This window comes from Panthera uncia, chromosome F1, assembly GCF_023721935.1.
Source record: "Panthera uncia isolate 11264 chromosome F1, Puncia_PCG_1.0, whole genome shotgun sequence".
In the NCBI taxonomy this organism is placed as follows: Eukaryota; Metazoa; Chordata; class Mammalia; order Carnivora; family Felidae; genus Panthera; species Panthera uncia.
In genome coordinates, this window is record NC_064813.1 from 27,178,246 (window position 1) to 27,201,363 (window position 23,118).

General features: G+C 36.1%; 1 protein-coding gene across 2 annotated transcripts in view; it reads right to left on the minus strand.

Annotated features, from left to right (window-relative positions):
• Nucleotides 1–23,118, minus strand: part of CEP350 (centrosomal protein 350) — a 151,557-nt gene that overhangs the window by 45,697 nt on the left and 82,742 nt on the right. For both annotated transcript variants that reach the window (XM_049634147.1, XM_049634146.1), the window contains exons 23-27: nucleotides 17,000–17,196; nucleotides 16,214–16,398; nucleotides 15,653–15,740; nucleotides 8,484–8,630; nucleotides 4,665–4,822 (exon numbers count right to left, since the gene is read on the minus strand). In XM_049634147.1, the coding sequence (XP_049490104.1) occupies nucleotides 4,665–4,822; nucleotides 8,484–8,630; nucleotides 15,653–15,740; nucleotides 16,214–16,398; nucleotides 17,000–17,196 (775 nt within the window). The remainder of the gene's footprint in view (nucleotides 1–4,664; nucleotides 4,823–8,483; nucleotides 8,631–15,652; nucleotides 15,741–16,213; nucleotides 16,399–16,999; nucleotides 17,197–23,118) is intronic.

The following is a 23,118-nucleotide window of genomic DNA, read 5'->3' on the forward strand; positions in this document are numbered from 1 at the left end:
GACAGAGAGGGAGACACAGAATGGGAAGCAGGCTCCAGGCTCTGAGCTGTCAGCCCAGAGCCTGACGCAGGGCTCGAACTCACGGACCGCAAGATCATGACCTGAATTGAAGTCGGACGCTTAACCGACTGAGCCACCCAGGCGCCCCTTTTTTTTTTATTTTTTTATTATTATTTTTTTAAACATTTATTTATTTTTGAGACAGAGAGAGACAGAGCATGAACAGGGGAGGGGCAGAGAGAGAGGAAGCATTTTTAATGATATGAGGAATATGAGGATATGGATAGTACTGACAAAAGAAAAGGAAGTCTTGTATTTTTTCTTAAGCAAAATTTATTCTATTACTTAAAAGTGCCTAATAATTTGCATATACTTAAATAAACAAAATGCAGGTATATTATTCCTAACCTAGAAAGTAAAGAAAATTATCAGACTATCAGGATTCATTCAGTCTAGAACCTTCTCCAAGAAAATTCTATTTCTAATTTAAGGCAATGATATTTAACACACTTTTTTTAAATTTTTTATTTTTTTAACGTTTATTTATTTTTGAGACAGAGAGAGACAGAGCATGAACAGGGGAGGGGCAGAGAGAGAGGGAGACACAGAATCTGAAACAGGCTCCAGGCTCTGAGCTGTTAGCACAGAGCCCGACGCGGGGCTCGAACTCACGGACCATGAGATCATGACCTGAGCCGAAGTCGGACGCTTAACGGACCGAGTCACCCAGGCGCCCCAACACACTTTTTAAAATTCTAATGAAAATGTCTTCTTTAATGGAATATCAAAAGTCTTCCCTTGTAAATCCTTAATTTTTTTTATTTTTTTTAATTTTTTTTAAAAAAATTAATGTTTATTTATTTTTGAGAGAGAGAGAGAGAGACAAAGTGCGAACAGGGGAGGGGCAGAGAGAGAGGGAGACACACAATCTAAAGCAGGCTCCAGGCCCTGAGCTGTCAGCACAGAGCCCGACGTGGGGCTCAAACTCACAAACCATGAGATCATGACCTGAGCCGAAGTCAGACGCTTAACCCACTGAGCCACCCAGGTGCCCCGCAAATCCTTAACTTTTTAACTCAGTAGATTAATGGTGAAGATTTTAATATTTATCAGACACTACCACAAATATTTTTAGACACATCTATGTCATACAATATTTATCTGTTTAATTTTATGATTATTTAAAACCAAGTAAGTTAATTTGCTCCTTTAATGGTTTCTAAGCTAACTGGGAATATTTTAAAATATTTAAAATGAATGTTTCAGAAGTTCTGACTTCATTTTTCCATGCTAACTTGGTCTGCAATGATCAAACCAAAATATAACTATATGTTGGTGGGATATTTTTTGCTTCTTCTTATGCTATTAAAGTACTTACTTATTCAAAAGTATACTTAACTCAGAACACTCACCCATGAAAATTGCTTTGATATATTTTTTCAGTAGAAATTTCTTCCTCTGAATTTCTGAGCAATTAATTTATATACACTTCTCTAAAGGAACCAACATTTGTTTTTTCCACCTAGACCATATACTCTTTAAGGTCAAGGTTTCTGTTTGATTTACCTTCGTATCTCTCAGACCTAGCACACTCATACATTCCCCAATAAATAATTGCTAAGACTAAGTATATATTTAGTAAATAATATAAAAGAATAGTGGCTATTAAATGAAAGAGAAAATGCACTGTATCCTATTTTAACACTTGAAGATAAACCCATTCTTTCTGTTCTATTTGCTCAGTAAAAAATTTCCCTGAAATGGAATTGGCAAATTAACAGAAGAAGTCAACTGCATTGTGTTTTCTTCATGAATATGTTTCAGGATTACAGGCAATGCACTTATATTATAAACAATGCCCCTCACAATGATAACCAAAACCCAGATTTCACTTGCAACAGTACCAAAAAGACTGAGGGCTATTCACTCTGTGGCTCCTGAAACATATATTATTACAAATCTTTTTCACAACTTAAATTTCTTTTGCTTTTCACTACACTGAGAAATGGAAATTATTTACCTAATGTCAGATCAATAAAAAGGTCGGAAAAAGCCATAAATTAGACATACAAGTTTTAACAAAGGCATTGCTGTCTCAATGACACATTAAAGAAGGAAATCTTTCACGATAGCCGAGAACAGTTTGATTGCTTTAGAGAAATATCTGTCATAGAATCAGAGTTCAGAGGGTTAACAATAAGCAACAGTATATAGTGAAAAAGTTCTTCTCAATAGTTAGCTAAACTTACTGAGGGAGGAATACTTTTTGACAGGTGTTTTATATCAATAAAATAGTAATCTCTTGGGAGACTGCCTTTGCAAATCTACAGAACAAATAATAGTGCCTAGCAGCAAAGGCTCAAATGATTTTGTTGACTGTAAAATGAACTCATTCAATTTAATGGCATTTCTACTGACATTCCAATATTGTTGGGGTGCCTGGGTGGCTCAATATTGTTAAAAGAGATCTCATGATAAAGTTCTGGTGATCTGGATGGTATATAAAAACGAGTTTTCACATTATTTTGTTCTAGAGATCAAAAAGCATTGCATAACAATAACCTTCCTTTATAGGGCATCGCTATTTTTGAAAAATACTCCAGTTCATCCTCAAATTTCGGCACCATCACTAAACATTAAAACTAATTCCTTTGCCACCGCTGTCCTTACCTCATCCTACCCACAAACACAACTACACTGCTTCAAACACACATCAAGTCACTGAATCCTTCGAGGCCTATTTCTTTGAATTTCTCAAATGGTTCCTGCAGCAATTGACAAAGGTAGAACAATAATACAAAACTTCTATGTGTTTAATATTTTGGATTCTGAGAAAATAATTAACAAAACTTGGAACAAAATCAATAAGTTCAACCTTGAATTTGTTATTTAGAATTTTTAAAGCTTTAACCAAATCTGAAATGAGCACTTACATGAACTAACTCATCTCATAAAGAGACTAGGATTAGCAGTTTCTTCTTCTAGGTGATCAAAATTATCAGAATATTATTCATAAAGACCAGCAATGAGTATCTTACTAATATAGATGAGCAAGGGATCAATGAAGAAATTATTCCTGAAGCTGTCTTTCCTCCAACATTTACCAAAGACATTTGGAGGTATATATAAAATGTCAGGTCAGCTATAATATAAAAATTCACGAGACTGATAATTCTGAATTCAAAAATGTCTGAAGTAAAACAGTATGCCTATACAGGCTTTGGGAAATTTTATTAGGAAAGAAAGAAAGAAAGCATCTTTAGTCTACATTTCAATAAATTCCTATATTTTTAAAAAAGCCTTATTTAGTCTATCCCATGGAATTATCCAAAAGGAATACTTACACATTTGTAAATATTTGGTTTCACCTCTTTTTATTTATTTTAAAAATCTGTATTTATTTTTTAAACTTATCTTCATAACCAACTTAGGTATTTTAAAGTTATGAAATACAATTTAACTAAGCAATAGGTGCCAACATATAACACTACACCTATGGTAATCAGGTTTGATTTACAACTGTCTGACTATTCAAAAGCTAATTAACTCATAGGTTGATGTCACATATAAATACAGAGCATTATTAAATTTGGTGATGTGTGGTACACTGACAAAAGATATCAATACAACTTAAGTTCAATCTGTGGTTCAAACTGTTAACAAAATAAAATAAAGGTCAAACGTTTTAATGGGTCTGTCTTTCGTATTTAAAGAAGGAAGAAATGGTTATAAAGTCAAGGATAGAGTCCACAAACAGCAACTTGACAAGCATATTTAATTACACCCAGAAGAGTAGACTCTCACGTACATGTAACTTCATATGGTCAATGTCAACACACAACTGAGCTACATTTAAGTAGAGGTAGCATTCTTTAAAAAAGCTTCTAAAAAAATAATACTTAGTAATGTTTGAGAAGAATGGTAGACTGCCAAAGCATTCAACATCCCAGGAGAATTTCAGTTTTTCTGGTTTCAACTGAACAATCCACACCTACTCACAGGTTAAAATTTCTATCTGACCTAAGCCCGGAGTGGTCAGCGAGCCACAGCATGAGATCTCAGGATACACCATTAACTGCTTCCCTAAGTCAGTAGACAATATCCACCGATTTCAGAGAAGTATAAATTTCCCACTTACTTTTAGCTTTCAATGAAAGAAAGATGGAAACATTGTCATGGGTATATGTGCAATCACTATGCTGGTTTTTATTATTTTTTTATATTCTTTTTCAATGTTTATTTATTTTTGACAGAGAGAGAGACGGAGCATGAGCAGGGGAGGGGCAGAGAGAGAGGGAGACACAGAACCTGAAACAGGCTCCAGGCTCTGAGCTGTCAGCCCAGAGCCCGACGTGGGGCTCACACTCACAGACCACGAGATCATGACCTGAGCCGAAGTCGGACGCTCAACCGACTGAGCCACCCAGGTGCCCCACTATGCTGGTTTTTAAAATAAGAAATCTGACTGTATTAAAAACAAGAAAATTTGTTTTATAATAAGATCTATAGTCAACGGACTTCTAGGTTGATTTAATAATTCTGCTAAAATGCTACTGAATTCATAAAATATTATGTTTTATCAACCTAATCTAATGAAGTACATTAAAGATATTTGTTGCTATCATTTTCAATGTGAACAGGAGATATTTATAAAAATGAATTACTTTTCATCCATGCGGCTTCTCATTTTTTTCAGTTTCTGCATAATGCTGCTAGTTTCACTGCTGGAGATTGAAATGGGGGAAGGACTGCGGGTCTCCAAGTCAGTTGGACCAGGACTGGTTGCCTTATTATCCTTTGTATCATCGTCACTATGAGAGTCCTGTAAACAAAGGAGGGCAAAGTTTTACAATTTTACTGGAATTTAAGATCTCAAAGTGATCTTAAACACTGTTATTTCAAAATTATGTTTATCAAAATCATATTTATAAAAAAGTAGAAATAAAGGAATTACTTAAAAGACAAGATTATATCACATATTTGAAAATGGCTAAAATACAGATTTTGTTATGTATATCTTACATATATTTATAATCACAAAGTGTAATAATTTCTTATAAGATGTGAAAAAAATCCAAAATCTTCTGTTGCTAGCAAACTAGTACCTGTCCTAATTTCTTTTATTTATTTATTTTTTAATTTTTTAATGTTTATTTTTGACAGAGACAGAGACAGAGCATGAATGGGGTGGGGCGGTGGAGGGAGGGGAGGGCGGGGGGGGTGGGTAATGCTGAGAGAGAGACACACACAGAATCAGAAGCAGGCTCCAGGCTCTGAGCTGTCAGCACAGAGCCTGACCCAGGGCTCAAACCCATGAACGGCAAGATCATGACCTGAGCCGAAGTCAGACATTTAACCAACTGAGCCACCTAGGCGCCCCTGTCCTAATTTCTTTTAAATTGAACCACTCAAAAGAAATACAAAACTACAGACACTGTAACATTTATACGTACAGACAAAAGAAGAGCAGGGCGCCTGGGTGGCTCAGTCGGTTGAGCGTCCGACTTCAGCTCAGGTCATGATCTTGCAGTTTGTGAGTTCAAGCCCGTGTCGGGCTCTGTGCTGACAGCTCAGATTGTGTGAGCTTCAGATTGTGTGCCTCCCTCTCTCTCTGCCTCTCCCCCACTTACACTCTGTCTCTCTCTCAAAAATAAACAAACACTAAAAAACTTTTTTAAAAAAGAAAGAAGGGAACACATAATTAATTTTAATAATAGTGAGGGATGGATCTTTTTTCTTTTCATTTCTAACGAAAAAAGCAGTATTTTCTCAACTTAAAAATTACAATGAAAGGATTTAGAACAATTGGGCTTTTTTAAAAAAGTGTATTTATTCTGAGAGGGGGAGAGAGAGAGAGAGAGAGAGTGCATGAGCAAGTGGGGGAGGGCCAGAGAGAGAGGGAAAGAGAGAGAATTCCAAGCAGCCTCTGTGCTGTGAGTGTAGATTTCAACGAGGAACTTGATCCCACAAACCCTGAGATCATGACCTGAACCAAAATCAAGAGTTGGATGCTCAACGGATTGAGCCGTCCAGGCGTCCCTAGAGCTATTAGCTTGATACGTTATTTCTCATGAACAAAAAATAACTTTATATGCTTAAGTAAGTCTTTCCCACAAATACTCATTTATGTTCATAACTTTTCAGGAAGATGAATAGGGACAATCATGGCTGTTTCTGTTCTGTGAACAATACACACAGCAGAATAAGGCGTGCTGAATGGAGCGAGATGAAGAGGGCCTCTAACACAGGAGGGTGGCCTGTGTGCCAAGTCCGAGCCCAAGTGGAACAATGCGGATGTCCACATGTAAGCAGTCCTACGTGGCATGTCACAAGCCCAAACAGAGTGAGGTGGCATTCCCACAGAGAACAGAGTGCAAAGAGGGTAAGAAGAGAACAGAGAAAGGGCAAGGAGATGGGGGGCGGGGGGGAACAGCTTGACTTGGGAGTCAGATTCCAGGGGCGGCGAGAAGGCTATCCACATGAGAAAAGGGGTGGAGGTTATGGAGACGGGTTACACAGAAGAATGATCAAATAATTATCTATATTAAGGAAAATGTTAACCAGCTGTCTGTCAGAGAAGGAAGTTTCAGAAAAGAGAAAACTAGAAGGGAACCTTATGGTGCTGGATTAGAAATTGAAGAATCAGCATGAACTCATTATGTATATATATGTGTGTGTGTATATATATATATATATATATATGTACGTATACATATGTATATATACATATATATATAACATGTATATGTACATACAGAAATATACATGTAAAATGTATATTTTTATTATATCTACATAAAACTATATATTCTCTAGATTTCTTGCTTTTAGGAGGCCAAAACCTGAATAGCAATGAGCATGCCTACTGGTTTTTAAAGAACTTTCCTCCTTGGACAAACAGCTGATTCCAAGTCTGGGGCACGGAAGGTACAAAATGACCTAGAGACATCTTGTTGCAGGAAACATGGAAGTGCTCAAAGACTGACTGGGACATGTCAAAAGGACACAGAAACTGGAAAAGAAACTTGAAATAGTCTGATTTGGGGCAAAGTGAGCATCAAAACAAATGACAGTAACAGATTCATCTTTGAGTAAAGTAGGAATCTGTCAGTCCATATTGATATAAATAAAATAGTAAGTTTAATGAAAAACAAGAATTTATGTAGTCTCAAAGTAACTCATGCAGGGGAGCCCGGGTGGCTCAGTTGGTTGAGTGCCAACCTCGGCTCAGGTAATGATCTCACAGTTTCTGAGTTCAGGCCCCACATCGGGCTCTGGGCTGACAGCTCAGAGCCTGGAGCCTGCTTCAGACTCTGTGTGTGAGTCTCTCTCTCTCTCAAAAATAAACATTAAAAAATTTTTTTTAAATATATTTAATAAAAATTAAAAAATAACTCATGCAAAGTATTTATTAACTATAACGAGAAAGAAAGTAACTTTTTAGTAGAGTCTGATAGCCACCACCTTAATCAAGTGATCAAGTCAAGTCAACATCATCAGTAATGGGATAAATCAATATCAGACACCAACTGAATGCAAGGAGAACACAGCATCATGTCTGTGATATTCCAGCCAAAGATGCACAACCTGAACCTAATTATGAGGAAGTATCAGACAAATCCAAGTTGAGAAACATGCTACAAAATAACTGGCATGTGATCTTCCAAAGTGTGAAGGTTATAAGAGTCAAGGAACTTTTCCAGACTAAGGAGACAACATAGACATGAGAACTTAATGCAATATGCGATTCTGAACTTACCTTTTGATATAAAGCACATTATTGTGACAGCTGGAGAACTGTCATACTTTCAACTCAGGAAGACAGAGTTCTTTGTACCGTGTTTGAAATTTTCTATAAATTTGAAATTGTTTCAAAATTTAAGGTGTATTTTAAAAATCAAAGCAGAAAATACGAGAGACTTTATTTAACTATTTATAAACTATATAACTGTTTATATATACATAAAACATATATATAAATATAAATATATAAAATATATAACTATTTATACAGCTATAAGTCTGGGTTCTCCAACACTATATCGACATCTCACAGTATCTCAGAATAGATCCACATTTTGCTTTTGTCTGAATACCTCCTTTCACTCCTGTATCATTGTATTAACATAGGATAGCTAACATAAGTAAAATGAGCAAAAATAATCTCTCTCATTAATTCTGAGGAATATATTTGGATTGATAAGCAAAAGCAAGGTACTCTGTTCAAACTGAGTTTATGAATGGAAAACATTTTTCAACTATTATATGAACCATGTGTCCCTTTCAAAACTTGAATACTCCATGGGAAAAAAATTAAAACTGTCATTATATATAAGGGCACAGACATAGAACTTTATTCTAGTACCTTATGGTATCACAGTGCTAGAAGGAACATGTCCATCATATGAGAAACTGAGGCAGGGTTAGGGATTATTAGCAAGCAACATGAGACAGAAAACAAATAGTAATTTTATGTAATTTACCAATTTATTCTCTCCTGCTGACTTCAGCTTCTCCTGTAATTTCATGGTGGTCTGTCGGATCCTCTCTATCTCCTCCTGCTGTTTAAGAATTAGTTGTCTTTCCTTTCGAGCTGCCTTATTGGCTTCTTGAAGACGTTTAATTTCTGCCTAAGGTTTAAAGAGTTAGGAGAGGGATTGAGATTTGGAGGACACAAGTCCACAGTAATATTTTAAGAAAGCCCAATCATCACATATATCAAAAATAAAAACATACAGTATTTCAAGATAAAAGTAATAATATTGAAAAAATTTTAAATCGTGAAGGAGGAAAAAAAAAAGAGTCAGATAACCCCATATCATGCTAAAATAATTTAACATTATCCCTTAATTTTAAATAACTATTACTACAACAGACAAATAATTTCCTGTCCTCCTTTTAATTTTTTAAAAATATTTATTTGTGGGAGAGAGAGAGAAAGAGAAAGAGAGGAGAGAGAGAGAGAGAGAAAGAGAGAGATGGAGCATGAGCAAAGGAGGGGCAGAGAAAGAGGGAGACCTAGAATCCAAAGCAAGCTCCAGGCTCTCAGCTGTCAGCACACAGCCCAACGCAGGGCTCAAACTCACGAACTGTGAGATCATGACCTGAGCCAAAGTCAGATGCTTAACCGACTGAGCCACCCAGGCACCCTCCTGTCCCCCTTTTAAACGTAAGATACCCTCCACATTTTTCCATAGTGCCACTCGGTCTTTACACTTGTTTAATAGTTGCATAACAGATAAAGTAGTTAATGGAACCATTATTCTACTGCTAAACTCGGGCCGCTTGTAATTTTTTTATCATCCCAAAGAATGCTTTCATGCCATAACCGTTTCATACTATGGATTTATGGAGAGATTCCAAAGGGTAGGAGAAACAAGTCAGAGAGGATGAATCATATTACGGCCCTCAAAATCATTTAAAGATTGCTTTCAAAAAAGAACTGTCTCTACTTAAATTGCCACCAGAAACAGTTAAGACTTCATTGCACCAAACTCTCCAACCATGGTATTAAGTTTTCTGTTGGCCATTTAAAAAGTGGGCAAAAGGTGATTCACTTCACTGTTAATAATAGTTAAAATTTAAGAGACTGTCATGGTTTTATCATAAATGTGTTTTCATCTGTGTTCCTGTCACATAATAAAGACAAGAATAATTTGCAATTTATAATTTCTTTTAATCATATTTGATTTTTGGAAACACTGAACATGTAGAAAAGTGCATAAAAATATCTAATTTCTAAAATCTCATATTAATAACTGTTAATATTCTATCATATTTTATCACAGTCTTTATTTTGTGAAGCAATAAAACATTACAGATAAAATCAGTGTATGTCCTCTGCCCTAAGTCCTTACAGGTAATCACTACCATGGTATATATCCTTCCAACACATTCTTTTAAAATTCTTCCACAAATATTTACACTTACCTGCAAAAAACATTACATTGTTTGGTTTATGTTTTTAAATATTTTAGAAATAATATCACATATTCATATTTTCAATCTTGCTTTATTTGCTAGTCATTACTTTTGATAGCTCTCTGTGTTGACTTATACCTAAATGCTGCATAACACTGGAGGCATATAATATTTCATGTGTCCATTACCTCTATGTTTGGATAAAGTTGTTGTTTACTATTACAACAATGCTACAATGAAGAGGCTTACATTGTCTGTCTCCTTGGGCACATGTACGGATTTCTCTGGAGCTGAAGTTCTTGAACTAAGGTCCATGGACTCTAGAGGGTTCCCAAGGTCCTTTCAGGGGACTCTCAGGGTCAAACTCTCTTCATAATACTAAGACATTACTTGCCCTTGTTTACTCTTGCTCTCTCGTGAACATACAATAACACTATGCATTTTAAAGAAAATAACTATATTTTCCAAAAAAAAAAAAAAATTGTGAGAAGAGTAGTATTTAGATTTTTCCAAATCTCTTTAATCGTCTGGCTTTTTTTTTTTTTTTAACATCATGCATTGGTCATTTGGAAAATGTCGGTTCAATCAGTTATGCAGATCTTCCTAATGTTGACGCATTTCATTATACGGTATCAAAAAATCACATTCTTTCTTATCACCACAGATCTCAAAAGTTCTTTAGTATTAGGTGGTGGATAGAAATTGTCCAAAATAATAACTTCTTTTTTTTCTTAAATTTTTTTTAATGTTTGTTTATTTTTGAGAGAGAGGCAGAGTGAGAACAGGGAGGGGCAGAGAGACAGGGAGACACAGAATCTGAAATAGACTCTAGGCTCTGAGCTATCAGCCCAAAGCCCAACGTGGCGCTCGAACTCACAAACTACAAGATCATGACCTGAGCCAAAGTGGGACACTTCACTGACTGAGCCACCCAGTTGCCCCCAAAATAATGACTTCTACTTGAAAGTCTGAATTTTGTCATCGCCAACAAATACTGTCACTGCTGCTTTCTCTAAAGTGACAGGCACACTTTGTTCATTTTTGAGAAAATGACTGTCAAATACCCAAATCTGAATAAACAGATTGCCTCTAAATAATTCTTTCAAGGAAAAATGATATTCCATAAAAAAAAAAAAAAAGTAGCTAGTTTAGCTTGCAATTCAAACAACTACACAAATACCTTTCCTTGAGTTAATCACTGTCTTTTGGTATCTAACAAAAGTGCTTACTTCTGGGCTTCCTATTTTTGTCACACAGAGTATGGAAAATGACGAGTACTCAAATGTCAACACTGAGTAAAATTAGCAATTTTTACTACTGAAGACATACTCCAGTGAAACTAGCTTTTTTTTTTTTTTTTTAGCTTCAAGCGTGAGGCGGTGAAAACTATGACAATTACTAGACAGTTTGGTGCCACTGCCCTGATTTGTGCTAAGGCACTAGCAGATTTACACCGTTGTTTTTGTACCACTTAGCACAAATGTCAACACATGGAAAGGGTGAATTCATATCCCACTTTTGGGAAAATAGTTTTGACCTCCTTGATCCATGAAAGGGTATCAGGGACCTGAGAGTTCCATAGAGTACATTTTGAAAAACTGCTATTACAGGTTAGGCCTGGGTTTCTGAACCAATTAATATATAAATTCACCCAATCCAAATCTAGAAGAGCGAAGAAACTGTCTGGAGGCGGTTCTTGGAGGAAAAGGTTTGCTCTTCTTTTCAGAATAAGCCATAAGGTTGTACAAGCAAACTGCTCACTTTAAAATGGTTAATGGTATAAGTGAAATACTCTTTAAAATGGTTATTCTAAGCTATGTGAATTTTATCTCAAAAAAAAAAAAAGAACATAACATAGGAAAATATGTTCTCTCTTTTTTGGATACAGTTGTACAAAGATATGTGGCCAAATTGGTTATAGCCATCTCACTACCAGTCAAAATAATTCTTACTGATACAACCCTAATATGCTTACTTCAGCAGCACATATACTAAAATTGATACAACTGTAATAAATAACTTAGTACATACGTCTTTCCAAGCTGGTATTTTTATTTCTGTAGGGCAACTTTCCAGGAGTAGACAGTTGGTTCAGAGTATTTTTTGCACATTTACTTAAAAAACATTATGAAGTACTATAAACATGATATGTAGAAAAAATTGTCACTCAAACACCAACCACTGGGATTGAAAAGTTTGCCCATATATGTTTCAAATCTTTCTGTTTCAAAAATATATCATTATAGATAAAACTGAACACCCCAATCCCTTCTCCCATTCCCTCCCCAGGAATTTATCATTTTTATATGTACTTTTGTATATGTAAGAGTCCATACGTACAGGAGTGAGTCCATAAAACATACATTTCTGATTCGTGACTTAAAAAATTTATAAGAATGGTATCATACTGTATGTATTCTTTTGCATCCTGCTTTTGTATAAAAGCCAATATTACGATTTTTGATAAAGATCTACTGCTATCACTATTCAACATAGTAGCCACAGTTACATGTAGCTATTTAAATTAAAATTAAATAATATTAAAATTTCAGTTCCTCAGTTGCACTAGCCATGTTTTAAATACTTAAAAATTCCACGTGGCTAGTAGCTACTGTATCAGACAGCACAGATATAGAACATCAATGTCATTTCAGAAATCTCTATTGAACATTACTGAGATGTAATGCATTCGTTTTCCTGCAGTATTGTACTTTCTGGCAGGAACATGCTTCATCTTATCCATTCTCTTCATGAAAAAATTAAGCTGTTTCCATTTTCCTCTGTACACATGTGAAAGCATTTCTAGGATTTATACCAAGACACAGAACTGCTGAGTCCTAGATTATATGTGCTATCAATATAACTAGATATAATGAAACCGCTCTCAAAACGGTTACACCAGTCACCACTCTCACAGGTACACAGACCTGATGTGACAGAACTAGAGACTTAAGAGGCTTCGAATGCAGTATCTCCTTCAAAGCATTTGCCTTTCTTAAGCAGTATAGACAGAAGACTAAGGAGCCAGAAACCTCTCAACACAGTCTCTTATACTGGTAAAATAAGTTTACCTAACTTTCCACTGAGATGCCTAGGGGTTACAACCTAGGGTCAATGAAAAAGCAGAGGCCCAGTAGACTGAGGCCTACTAACTCTGCAACCCAACACTAGCCCAGCTCAGTCCCTGAACGGATTAAGGTGAATAGTTGGGCACTCTAACTGCATGGCAGAGGGAAAAATAAGCCCTCTCTGTGAGAAGATAACATCATTAGGAGCCTTTGCAGTTACTTACACATTTTCCAGCATTGAATAAAAATTTACTAGACATGCAAAGAAAAAGAATCATATGATAATAGAAAATATAAAGAGAAAGCAGTAGCACACACACACACACACACACACACACGCACATACGTCCAAAATCTAGTTAGCAGACAAGAAAGTTAAAATGACTATGAATAACGTGTTCAAAAAAATGTGGGAAAATGTAGAAAAACTGATGAAAAGGTAAAATCTATTAAAAAAAAAGAAGAAAATAGATGTTACAGAAGTAAGAAAAATCACATGAAGAACTCATCAGCTGATTTAACAGAACACATAACAGGACAGAAGATATAACTAATGAATTCAAAGACAGATCAATAGAAACTTTCCAAATTGAAGCATAGTGTTTTTTTATTTTATTGTTTCTAAAGAGGGTGATATAAAAAAACAGAGTAGAAGAGAGATGTGGTAAATGGTCAAAAGGTGTAACATATTTCTACTTGGAGACTGAAGAGAATGAGGGAGAGAGGGGGAGCAGAAGCAACATGTGAAGAGGTAATCTTCAAAAACTGAAATACAACAAACAACAAATTCAAGAAGCTCACCAAATCATAAACAGTATAAAGAGAAAAGAAACCACACCTAAGCACATCTTAGGAAAACTAATGAAAAAATATAAGACAAATTTTTAAAAATGTTTAAAGCAGTCTTTAAAAAAAACATTAAGACAGGGCGCCTGGGTGGCTCATCTGGCTAAGTGGCTGACTCTTGATCTCAGCTCAGGTCATGATTTCACGGTTCAGGGTATCGAGCCCTGTGTTGGGCTCTGGGCTGACAATGAGGAGCCTGCTTGGGATTCTCTCTTTCTCTCTCTCTCTCCCTGCCCCTTCCCTCTTTTCTCTCTCTTTCAAAATAAATAAATAAACTCAAAAAAGTAATTAAAAAAAAAAAAAACATTAAGACAACTGACCTCTTCATAAAAACAATAGAAACTAGTAGACAATGGACAATATCTTTTAAAGTGCTGAAAGAAAATAATTCTATGCCTAGTAAAAATATCTTTCAAAAACGAAGGTGAAACAAGTAGATTTTTAAACTAACAAAAACTGAATGTGCTATCAGCAGGCATGCAGTAAAACATTAGATTCATCAAAATCCAAAGACGTGGGCTCCAAAGTACACTATTAAGTAAGTGAAGGAGCGCTTCGGTGGTTTAGTTGGCTGAGCATCCAACTTCAGCCGAGGTCATGATCTTGCAGTTTGTGAGTTCAAGCCCCACATCAGGCTGGCTGCTATCAGCATAGGGCCCGCTTTGGATCCTGTCATCCCCTCTCTGCCCCTCCCCCGCTTGTGCACTCTGTCTCAAAAATAAACAAACATTAAAAAAAAAAAAAAGGGAAAACAACCCCACAGAATGAGAGAAAATATTTGAAATCTAGCTTTTATTCTACTTTATAAACAGAAAGCTACCGTAACCTTGTAAACAGTTATTTCCTTATTTTAACTAAGCATTTTAAGTTATTCTGACACCAATTTTTCTGTATTAAAAAGACATAACTTCTTTTTTTAAAAAAATATCAAATTTTTAAAGTTCATATGATCAATGATGTTTCCCGGGTGAACTTAAAAAAAAAGCAACTAGTTGAGTAATAATCCAATATATAACTTAAATATTAAGTTCACAGATGATCCAATATGGTGGCTAGCACCTTGCAACAGGTCAATAAGGGAAAAGAACTAGAATCCACTGAATACTTACCAGACACTCTGAAACACATTTTTCACAGATAATAACAGTTAACATTTTTTGGCACTTACACTGCGCCATGATCTGTTGTTGTAAGTTTATTATTTGTATTAATTTATTCCTCCCAACAACCCTACAAAGTATGTTACCATTATTATCCTCAGTTTATAAATAAGGAAACGGAGGCACAGAGAAAGTTAGGTAACTTGTCCAAGGTTATGAAACTAATAATTGGTAGATTTGGAATTTTAACCCAGGCAATCAGACTCTGGAGCTTGAATTCTTAACCACTATACCATGCTACCTCTCCAGGATTCAAATCCTAGGTGTTTCTGAATTCACTGGGCCAAAATATTAGTCAATTTGTAATGAGTATGTCTTAAAAGTCTATTTGGGAAAATACAGACCAAAAAATCAGTCCAAATAGACTCAACAAATATCTTAATTTTTAAAATATGCATTTCAGAAGACTATTTAACAAATGAAGGCAGGTTTGACTCTACATTGTATTAAGTTAGCACTGACACACAATCCTAATTTAAGAGAAACACAGCAGACTACCAAGCAATTTCTGTAATTATAGTAGCATAGGCAAAACGGTGGTACGTATCAACTAAATCTCACTTAAAGTAATAATAAGAAAAAGAGATTAGGCAAAATAATAGATCCCACAACATAACTTGCTGTAAATTCTCTTAAACAGTGTTTTTCCTGACATACCTTCTCTTGCTGCAACCTTAAAAGCAAACCACGCTGTTTCTTCCGAAGTGGGGGCATTTTATCATCTTCTCCTTTGTCTCGTAGATGTCTGCAAATATTTCACAGTGAGACAAAGAGTAGATTAAATTTCTAATCTAATGTCAAGAATTCTTGATCACTGCAAAGTCTCTAAACTAATTTAACATTTTCAAATGTGGAAAACAACTGCTGTACGCAGCAATGGCCATCCCACCAAGTAAATATTTTACTGCACATATAAATATACAAACACTAGACCGGGTCCTTTAAAGATAAAATTGCTTTAAGGAGTTTACAACACAGTAAAGGAATTCAGTATAAAATAACAATCAGTCAAGTGATAAAAGAGAAATGCAAAGAAAATGTTATGAGTAGGAGGTCTCAAAAGCAACAGGATTTAGGGACGACTGCCATATTTCTAGGTTGAGAAACTGGGTTGATCAAATTAAATGTGGAAACAAAAACATCTTTAAAATCAAAGCACTTTCTTTTAATGAAAGAAGAAATTAGAAAGTGAAAACTATATTCACTGAAACAACTTACTTTTTCTGATGCTCTAACCAGGCTAATTCAGCCTTAGTTTTCTCCTTCAAGGCCTTCTCACGGAGACGCAGGAGTGAAGACTGGTGAGCTGCCCTCATTTCCTCTTCTTTCATATACTGTCGAACCATCTCCATCGTAAACTTAGAAAAACTATCTTGTCCTCCTGAGAATGGCATGCTCAGCTCCTAAAGTGAAGATTTTATTTCAAGTTTATCATCATCTAAGTCTCTGGAACTTAATTAACGCTGTTAAAAGAGGCATGCACTTATAAACTATGTACACAGAAAGGCTGCCGACCATGTCAGAGAACATTCTTCAAAAAAGGCACATAAGAGGGAAGAACATTCATCTGCTAATTTATTCAACCAATAACATTTTAACAAACAACTACTGTAAGTCAGGTACTGTCCCAGGGATATAAAGCAGGGTAAGAATTGTCCCTGTTACCCACAAGGCTAACGATTTAGTAAGAAGAATGATAGAAACATAAATTTTTAAATGGAATGAAGTAAGAGTAAAGCAAGTGAAATGCTAGAGACATAACACTGGCTCAGATCCTCGAAGGCCTTTCTATATCATTCCAAGGAATAATAAGTCTTGTGTTGTACTTCGTAAGGAAAGCAAAGCCAGATTCTATAGCAAAAGTATAATATAAAATTGCTATCTTAGGAAAATCATTCCTGGAGATGACAACTGAATTCAAGTACAAAATGTACCCTCATATCTACGAGAGAACACATCCACAACTCTTTATGAAGTAATCTCCACAGGTAAACTGAAGCATACCTTAGCAGAAGACAGTGTTGTCTTTTCTGGAGAAGTTTCATCATCAGAGTCATCATGATGGCCTCTTTTCTTTTCCATGTTAAATCTGCGATGGCTCTCAGAAGGTAGTAAAGATCGAAATGATTTTTCTTCTATTTCATCTTCTGTCATAGATTCATCAAATTTCAGTGAATATTCTGTTGCAATAGAAGTTGAATCTAAAAGAATTTAGAACAAGTGGATTTTATCATTGTAACAGTTTTCAGTAAGTATTCAATTTAGTAGCCCTTGCTGCCTCTTTATGGGACGATCTAACATAAATTCATAGAGCTGATCACTAATAATTGTAGGCCTGGAATAGTTCACTTACCTTACAAACAAGGAAAAAAGTCTCTAAACTATCTAAAAACACTAGTACAAGAAATATGGCAAAAGTGTAATATACTTTATATATAAAGAGCTCTTACAAACCAGTTAGGAAACTACTAAGATTCCTACAGAAAAATGAGAAATGGTCATGATCAGACCCTTCAAAAATACAAAAGGCCAAACTAAGTAAAGAAACAAAAAAACAAAAAAACAACATTTAATATTGCTAGCAAAGAAATGCAAATTAAAAGTTTTTTAGAACTCATCAATTCCATGCTTAACTTAAAACACAACAGCTCTTTTTAGGTTGGTTCTTGTTTGCCTCTGACATGCACTCCCCTTCCTTTCTGTTTTTGGGCACCCTTACTTATTGGTACTACAAGATGCTCCAGGTTCATTTTGCATTTTCCCTGCCCAGTCCTAGAACCAGTCTCATTTCTCCAAAGAGCTCTACTTTCTTTTATTGGACAATATCTACAAACCATAATTATGGGCACTGGTTACTCTTGTTACTGCTAGAGTGTCATGGTTTCTTCACCCTGTCAATGAACAGAGCTAGGTAATATATGCCTGTATACTAGCCCATGTACACACATAATCTCTCTCTCTCTCTCTCTCTCTCTCTCTCTCTCTCTCTCTCACACACACACACACACACACACAAATTGTTCTTGTATCTATCCACCCATCTAAAGACAGATTCACACTGATGTTACTGAGTCCAGCACCACAGGATTCATTCTAGTCTTCTTTTCTTGTGTATCTAACATCCTTTTCCAGCATGAAGAAACTTGACCCCTACCATCATCCAACGTCCATTTACTTATTCGTTCAATCCTAATACATATGTAAAGAACTGTGAACTTGTACCCCTATGAAAAGCTCATTTACCAATCAGAATATACTTTATATACTGTTCCTTTTATATTTAATAGGCTTACAATTTCTACTCAAAAATTCCGTTTTCCAAATTTACTTAGGTCAGCTCCTTTTCCTTCCACTCTCTTCAATGTGGTCATACTATACATTTCTAATAAAGTTAGATTCATTAGTCACAGACTGCATTCCATCCTAGATCCCCCAACATCCTGGTTGATGTGTGTGTATTTAGTATGCACACACTAAAGTTTGCTCTTTGTGATGTACATACAGCTCTAGGGTTTTGACAAATGCCCAGTATCAGTCAATAAATAAAAGAACCATACAGGACATCCCTTATATGACATTTGCTTCACACTGAAAGTTCTCCCATGCAACCTCTTTGTAGTTAACCACTTCCTCTTCTATCTAACACCTGGGAACCATTAATCTGTTTTCCATCCCTAAAGTTTTGCCTATTCCAGAATGTCATATAAATGGAATCATATGATATGTAGCCTTTTGGGGCTTGCTTCTTTTGCTTCACTTAAAATTCATTCATGATGTTGCCTGTTCCTTTTAATTGCTAAATAGTGTTACACCAGTTTGCTTATTCTCCTCATAAGACATCTTCCAATTGTTAGCAATTATGAAAAATGGTGCTATGAACATTAGTGTATAGGCTCTTGTGAGGACCTAAGTTTTCAATATGCTTGCCTAGGCATATTGATTGCTGGGTCACTATAAGATACTGTGAAAATGTCTTACAAAATAGCCATACCATTTGGCATTCTCACCAGCAATGAATTGAAGTTCCTGTTGCTCTGCATCCTTGCACCATTTTGTTGTCAGGTTTTTGGATTTTAACCATTCTAAAAGGCATGTGTACATTCTTGTTGTGATTTTAATTTTCCACTCCCTGGTGACACATGATATTGAATACCTTTCCTAAGTCTATTTGCCATTTGTAGAGTTTCTTCAATGAAGTGTCTGTTCAGATCTTATGCACACTGCTTAATAGGGTTGTTGATTTTCTTGTTGTTGAGTTTTAAGAGTCCTTTATATAAGTCTGGATGTTAAGTCCTTTATCCAACATGTGATTTACAAATATTTCTAACAGTCTGTGGCTTATCTTTTTAATTCTCTTAACAGTGTCTTTCACAGAGCAGTTTTTTAATTTTGATAAAGTATATCCATTTTTTCTCTCATGGATTGTACTTATGGTGTCGTATCTAAGAAATCACTGCCAAATAAAAGGTGACCTGTATTTTCTCCTGTTTTCTTCTACATACTGGTTTTCAATAGGGTTTAGTTTCTTTGGATCTTGGTTGTCCTGTGAATTCTAGTTGCCTTAGTCTCTCCACACTCCTAACTCTACTTCTTCAATTCAGAAAGGCTGCTGGGCTTCATGATGTGCAGCCAGGAGACTCCCCTCAGGCAGTAAGCCCAGACAATCTCAGTGCTCCTCTCACCTGCTTTCCATCTCTCATGAATTGACAGCATTCACTGCCTGATACTCAAGTAAAAATACTTACTTCGCATGTTTTGTCTGATACTTGTTTTAGGAGGGAGGGTAAACCTGGTCCTATTCCTCCATTGTGGCCAGAAGTAGAAGTCCAAGTAATTTAATTTTATATTGTTTAAACAAGTTAAATCTACCAAGAAGTCATGGTTCAAGACATTTCAAATTAGTCACTTGACAATTCTACATTTACAGGTACTGGAACCACGGCAAACACTTGAGAACAACATTAAACAAGTCACAGATGGTTACATCTACTCCTTCTGAGGCTCATGGACACTTTCAATAAATAAATCGGTCTTCGCCACTATAATCACAAACAACTGTTATTAAGATAAAATTTTGCAGGGGTTAAATTCATCCTACAGGAGGAACTTAACAAATAATCTCTTTATTGTTTTCCTCTATCCTTTATTTCTCTCTTTATGTGGAAGGTGTCATTATGAAGTCTGATCCTAAAATGAATTTCGTTAGTCTTTAATTCAGTAATCCATAAAACATTTTCGAAAACATTCTGAAAAACATTCATCGATCAGTATAAAAATATGAGCATGCCTCTTGATATTTAATACTATTACATTAGTCTGCTTGGATTACTATAATAGAACACCACAGACTGCTGGCTTAAACAAACAACAGAAATTTATTTCCTCACAGTTCTGGAGGGTGGAATCCAAGATCAAGGTGCCAACTGGCTTGGTTTCTGATAAAACCGTTCTTCTTAACTTGCAGGTTGATGCCTTCTGTGTCCTCACAAGGCCTTTTCTCTGTGCATGTGCATGCCTGGGGTCTTCTTCTTACCAGAACATAAGTGCCCACTCTTCTGACCTCACTTAACTTTAATTACTTCCTTAAAGGCCCTATCTTCAAATAAAGTCACATTGGAAGTTAGAACTTCAACATATGAATTTTGAGAGGATACAGTTCAGTCCATAACATCCCATCCTCTGGTTCCCCCAAATTAATTCCTTCTTGCACTCAAAATACACTCACCCATCCGAAGAGCCCTCAGAGTCTTAACCCATTCCAACACCAACTACAAGTCTAAAGTCTCATCTAAATATCATCTAAATCAGGCATCCATGAGACTCAAGGTATGATTCATCCTGAGGTAAAATTCCTTTTTAGTTGCGGACCTTTGATACAAGACCCAGTTATGTGCTTCCAAAATACAATGGTGGGAAAGGCATAAAATAGACAATCCCATTCCAAAAGGGATAAATGAGAGAGAAGGGTGATGGGTCTCAGGCTAGTCCAAGACTCCAGTGGAGCAAATTCCATTAGATCTTAAGGCTCAAGAATGACCCTCTTTGGCCAGATGCTCTGCCCTCAAGCCCACTGGGGTGGCCTTGCCTTCTTACCTCTGTGGGCAGAAGCATCTCCTCGGCCACTGGAAACAGTTTGCTCCTGAGGCTGAGAGCAAGGGCAGCCTGGACAAATGAAACCAAAGAGGTGGCCCCATACTCAAACCAATGAGGAGACAGCCTTGCCATGTGGGTTGTATGGCCTGGGCCTGTGGTGGCAATGGCTGCCCTGCTGATCTCTGAATCACCCTCAGGGTCATTCTTTCCTCGTTTTAAAGGAAAAGGCATGTTTACAACCTAGCTCTACCGTCTCATCTGGTAGAATCCCAGAACTCTGAAAGCCTTCGTATATTTCATCCCATCTCTGTGCTCTTTAGTCCTAACTGGCAGTCTCTCTACTCGGATAATCCCATCTCTATTCCTGGCTTCTGCTGAGATGGCTGCTTAAATCCAGGGGTAATCTCTTTACGGAGTGATTATCCAGTCACATCCTTGGTGTTCTCTCCAGAACATGCTTTCTCATTTTTCACAATAGGGACAGTCTGAGAATTTTCCAAATCTTCAAGTTCTGGTTCCTTTTTTAACAATTCCTTCAATTTATCTCTCCTCTCACATTTTACTATAAGCAGTAAGGAGAAACCAGGCCATGCCTTCAACACCTTACTTAGAAATTCCCTCCGCTAACTATCCACGTTCATCTCTTTTAACTTTTGCTTTCCACAAAAAGCTAGAACACGGTTCAGCCAAGTTCTTTGCCAGTTTATAACAAGGACTGCTTTTCTGCCAGTTTCCAATACCAAATTCCTAACTTCCATCTTCATCAGACTTCATCAGAATCATTTTTAACATCCATATTCCTGCCAATAGTCTCTGCAAGGCAACGTGGGCTTTTTCTCACATGCACCTCAACACTCTTCTTGCCTCTAATCACTACCCAGCTCTAAAGCCACTTCCACATTTTTGATACTTGTTACAGCAGCACCCCATTTCTGGGTAATAAGAGCTATATTCATTAGCTAGATTGTATTTGTACTTCTGGGTAACAAGATCTGCATTAATTGTTAACCATTAATTATAGACTGCTTATGCATAAATTATATTCATTATAAAATTACCAAAAAAAATTTAAGGGATGAGAAAAATCAAAATTGAAAAACCTTCTTCTTGTACTCTCAAGACTGCCTTGCCTATCCTGCTCTGAAGACAACAGTTCTAGACCATTAATCAAATACACTGCTTGAGAGCCAGTCATTAAAAAAAAAAGATCCTTAAAGGTGTCATCTGTTGCCAAATTCTGTTTTCTTCATTATGTTGTTTACTACCCACGATTTGATAGGGATACACCTCTTGTTTATGATCCAGGAAGACATAACTAATGAGTTTTAATTTAGTTACTATATCTGACATTATCATTATCTATAAGAAATTGTATCCTTATTATATTATCTAAAATGTAAAGTTCTAATAATGTATTGTTTTTATGATTATATTATATATCGATAATAGGATATTAAGAAATTTTTTTTAATATCTATTTTCCATTCACATGCATGCTGTCCTAGATTTACTTTGCCTCCCCTTAGGATTATGACACACATTAGTGTTTGTTTTCTTTTTTTATATGAAATTTATTGTCAAATTGGTTTCCATACAACACCCAATGCTCATCTCAACAGGTGCCCTCCTCAATACCCATCACCCGCCCTCTCCTCCCTCCCACCCCCCATCAACCCTCAGTTTGTTCTCAGTTTGTAAGAGTCTCTTATGGTTTGGCTCCCTCCCTCTCTAACTCTTTCTTTTTCCTTCCCCTCCCCCATGGTCTTCTGTTAAATTTCTCAGGTTCCACATAGTGAAAACATATGGTATCTATCTTTCTCTGTATGACTTATTCACTTAGCGTAACACTCTCCAATTCCATCTACATTGCTACAAAAGGCCAGATTTCATTCTTTCTCATTGCCACGAAGTATTCCATTGTGTATATAAACCACAATTTCTTTATCCATTCATCAGTTGATGGACATTTAGGCTCTTTCCATAATTTGGCTATTGTTGAGAGTGCTGCTATAAACATTGGGGTACAAGTG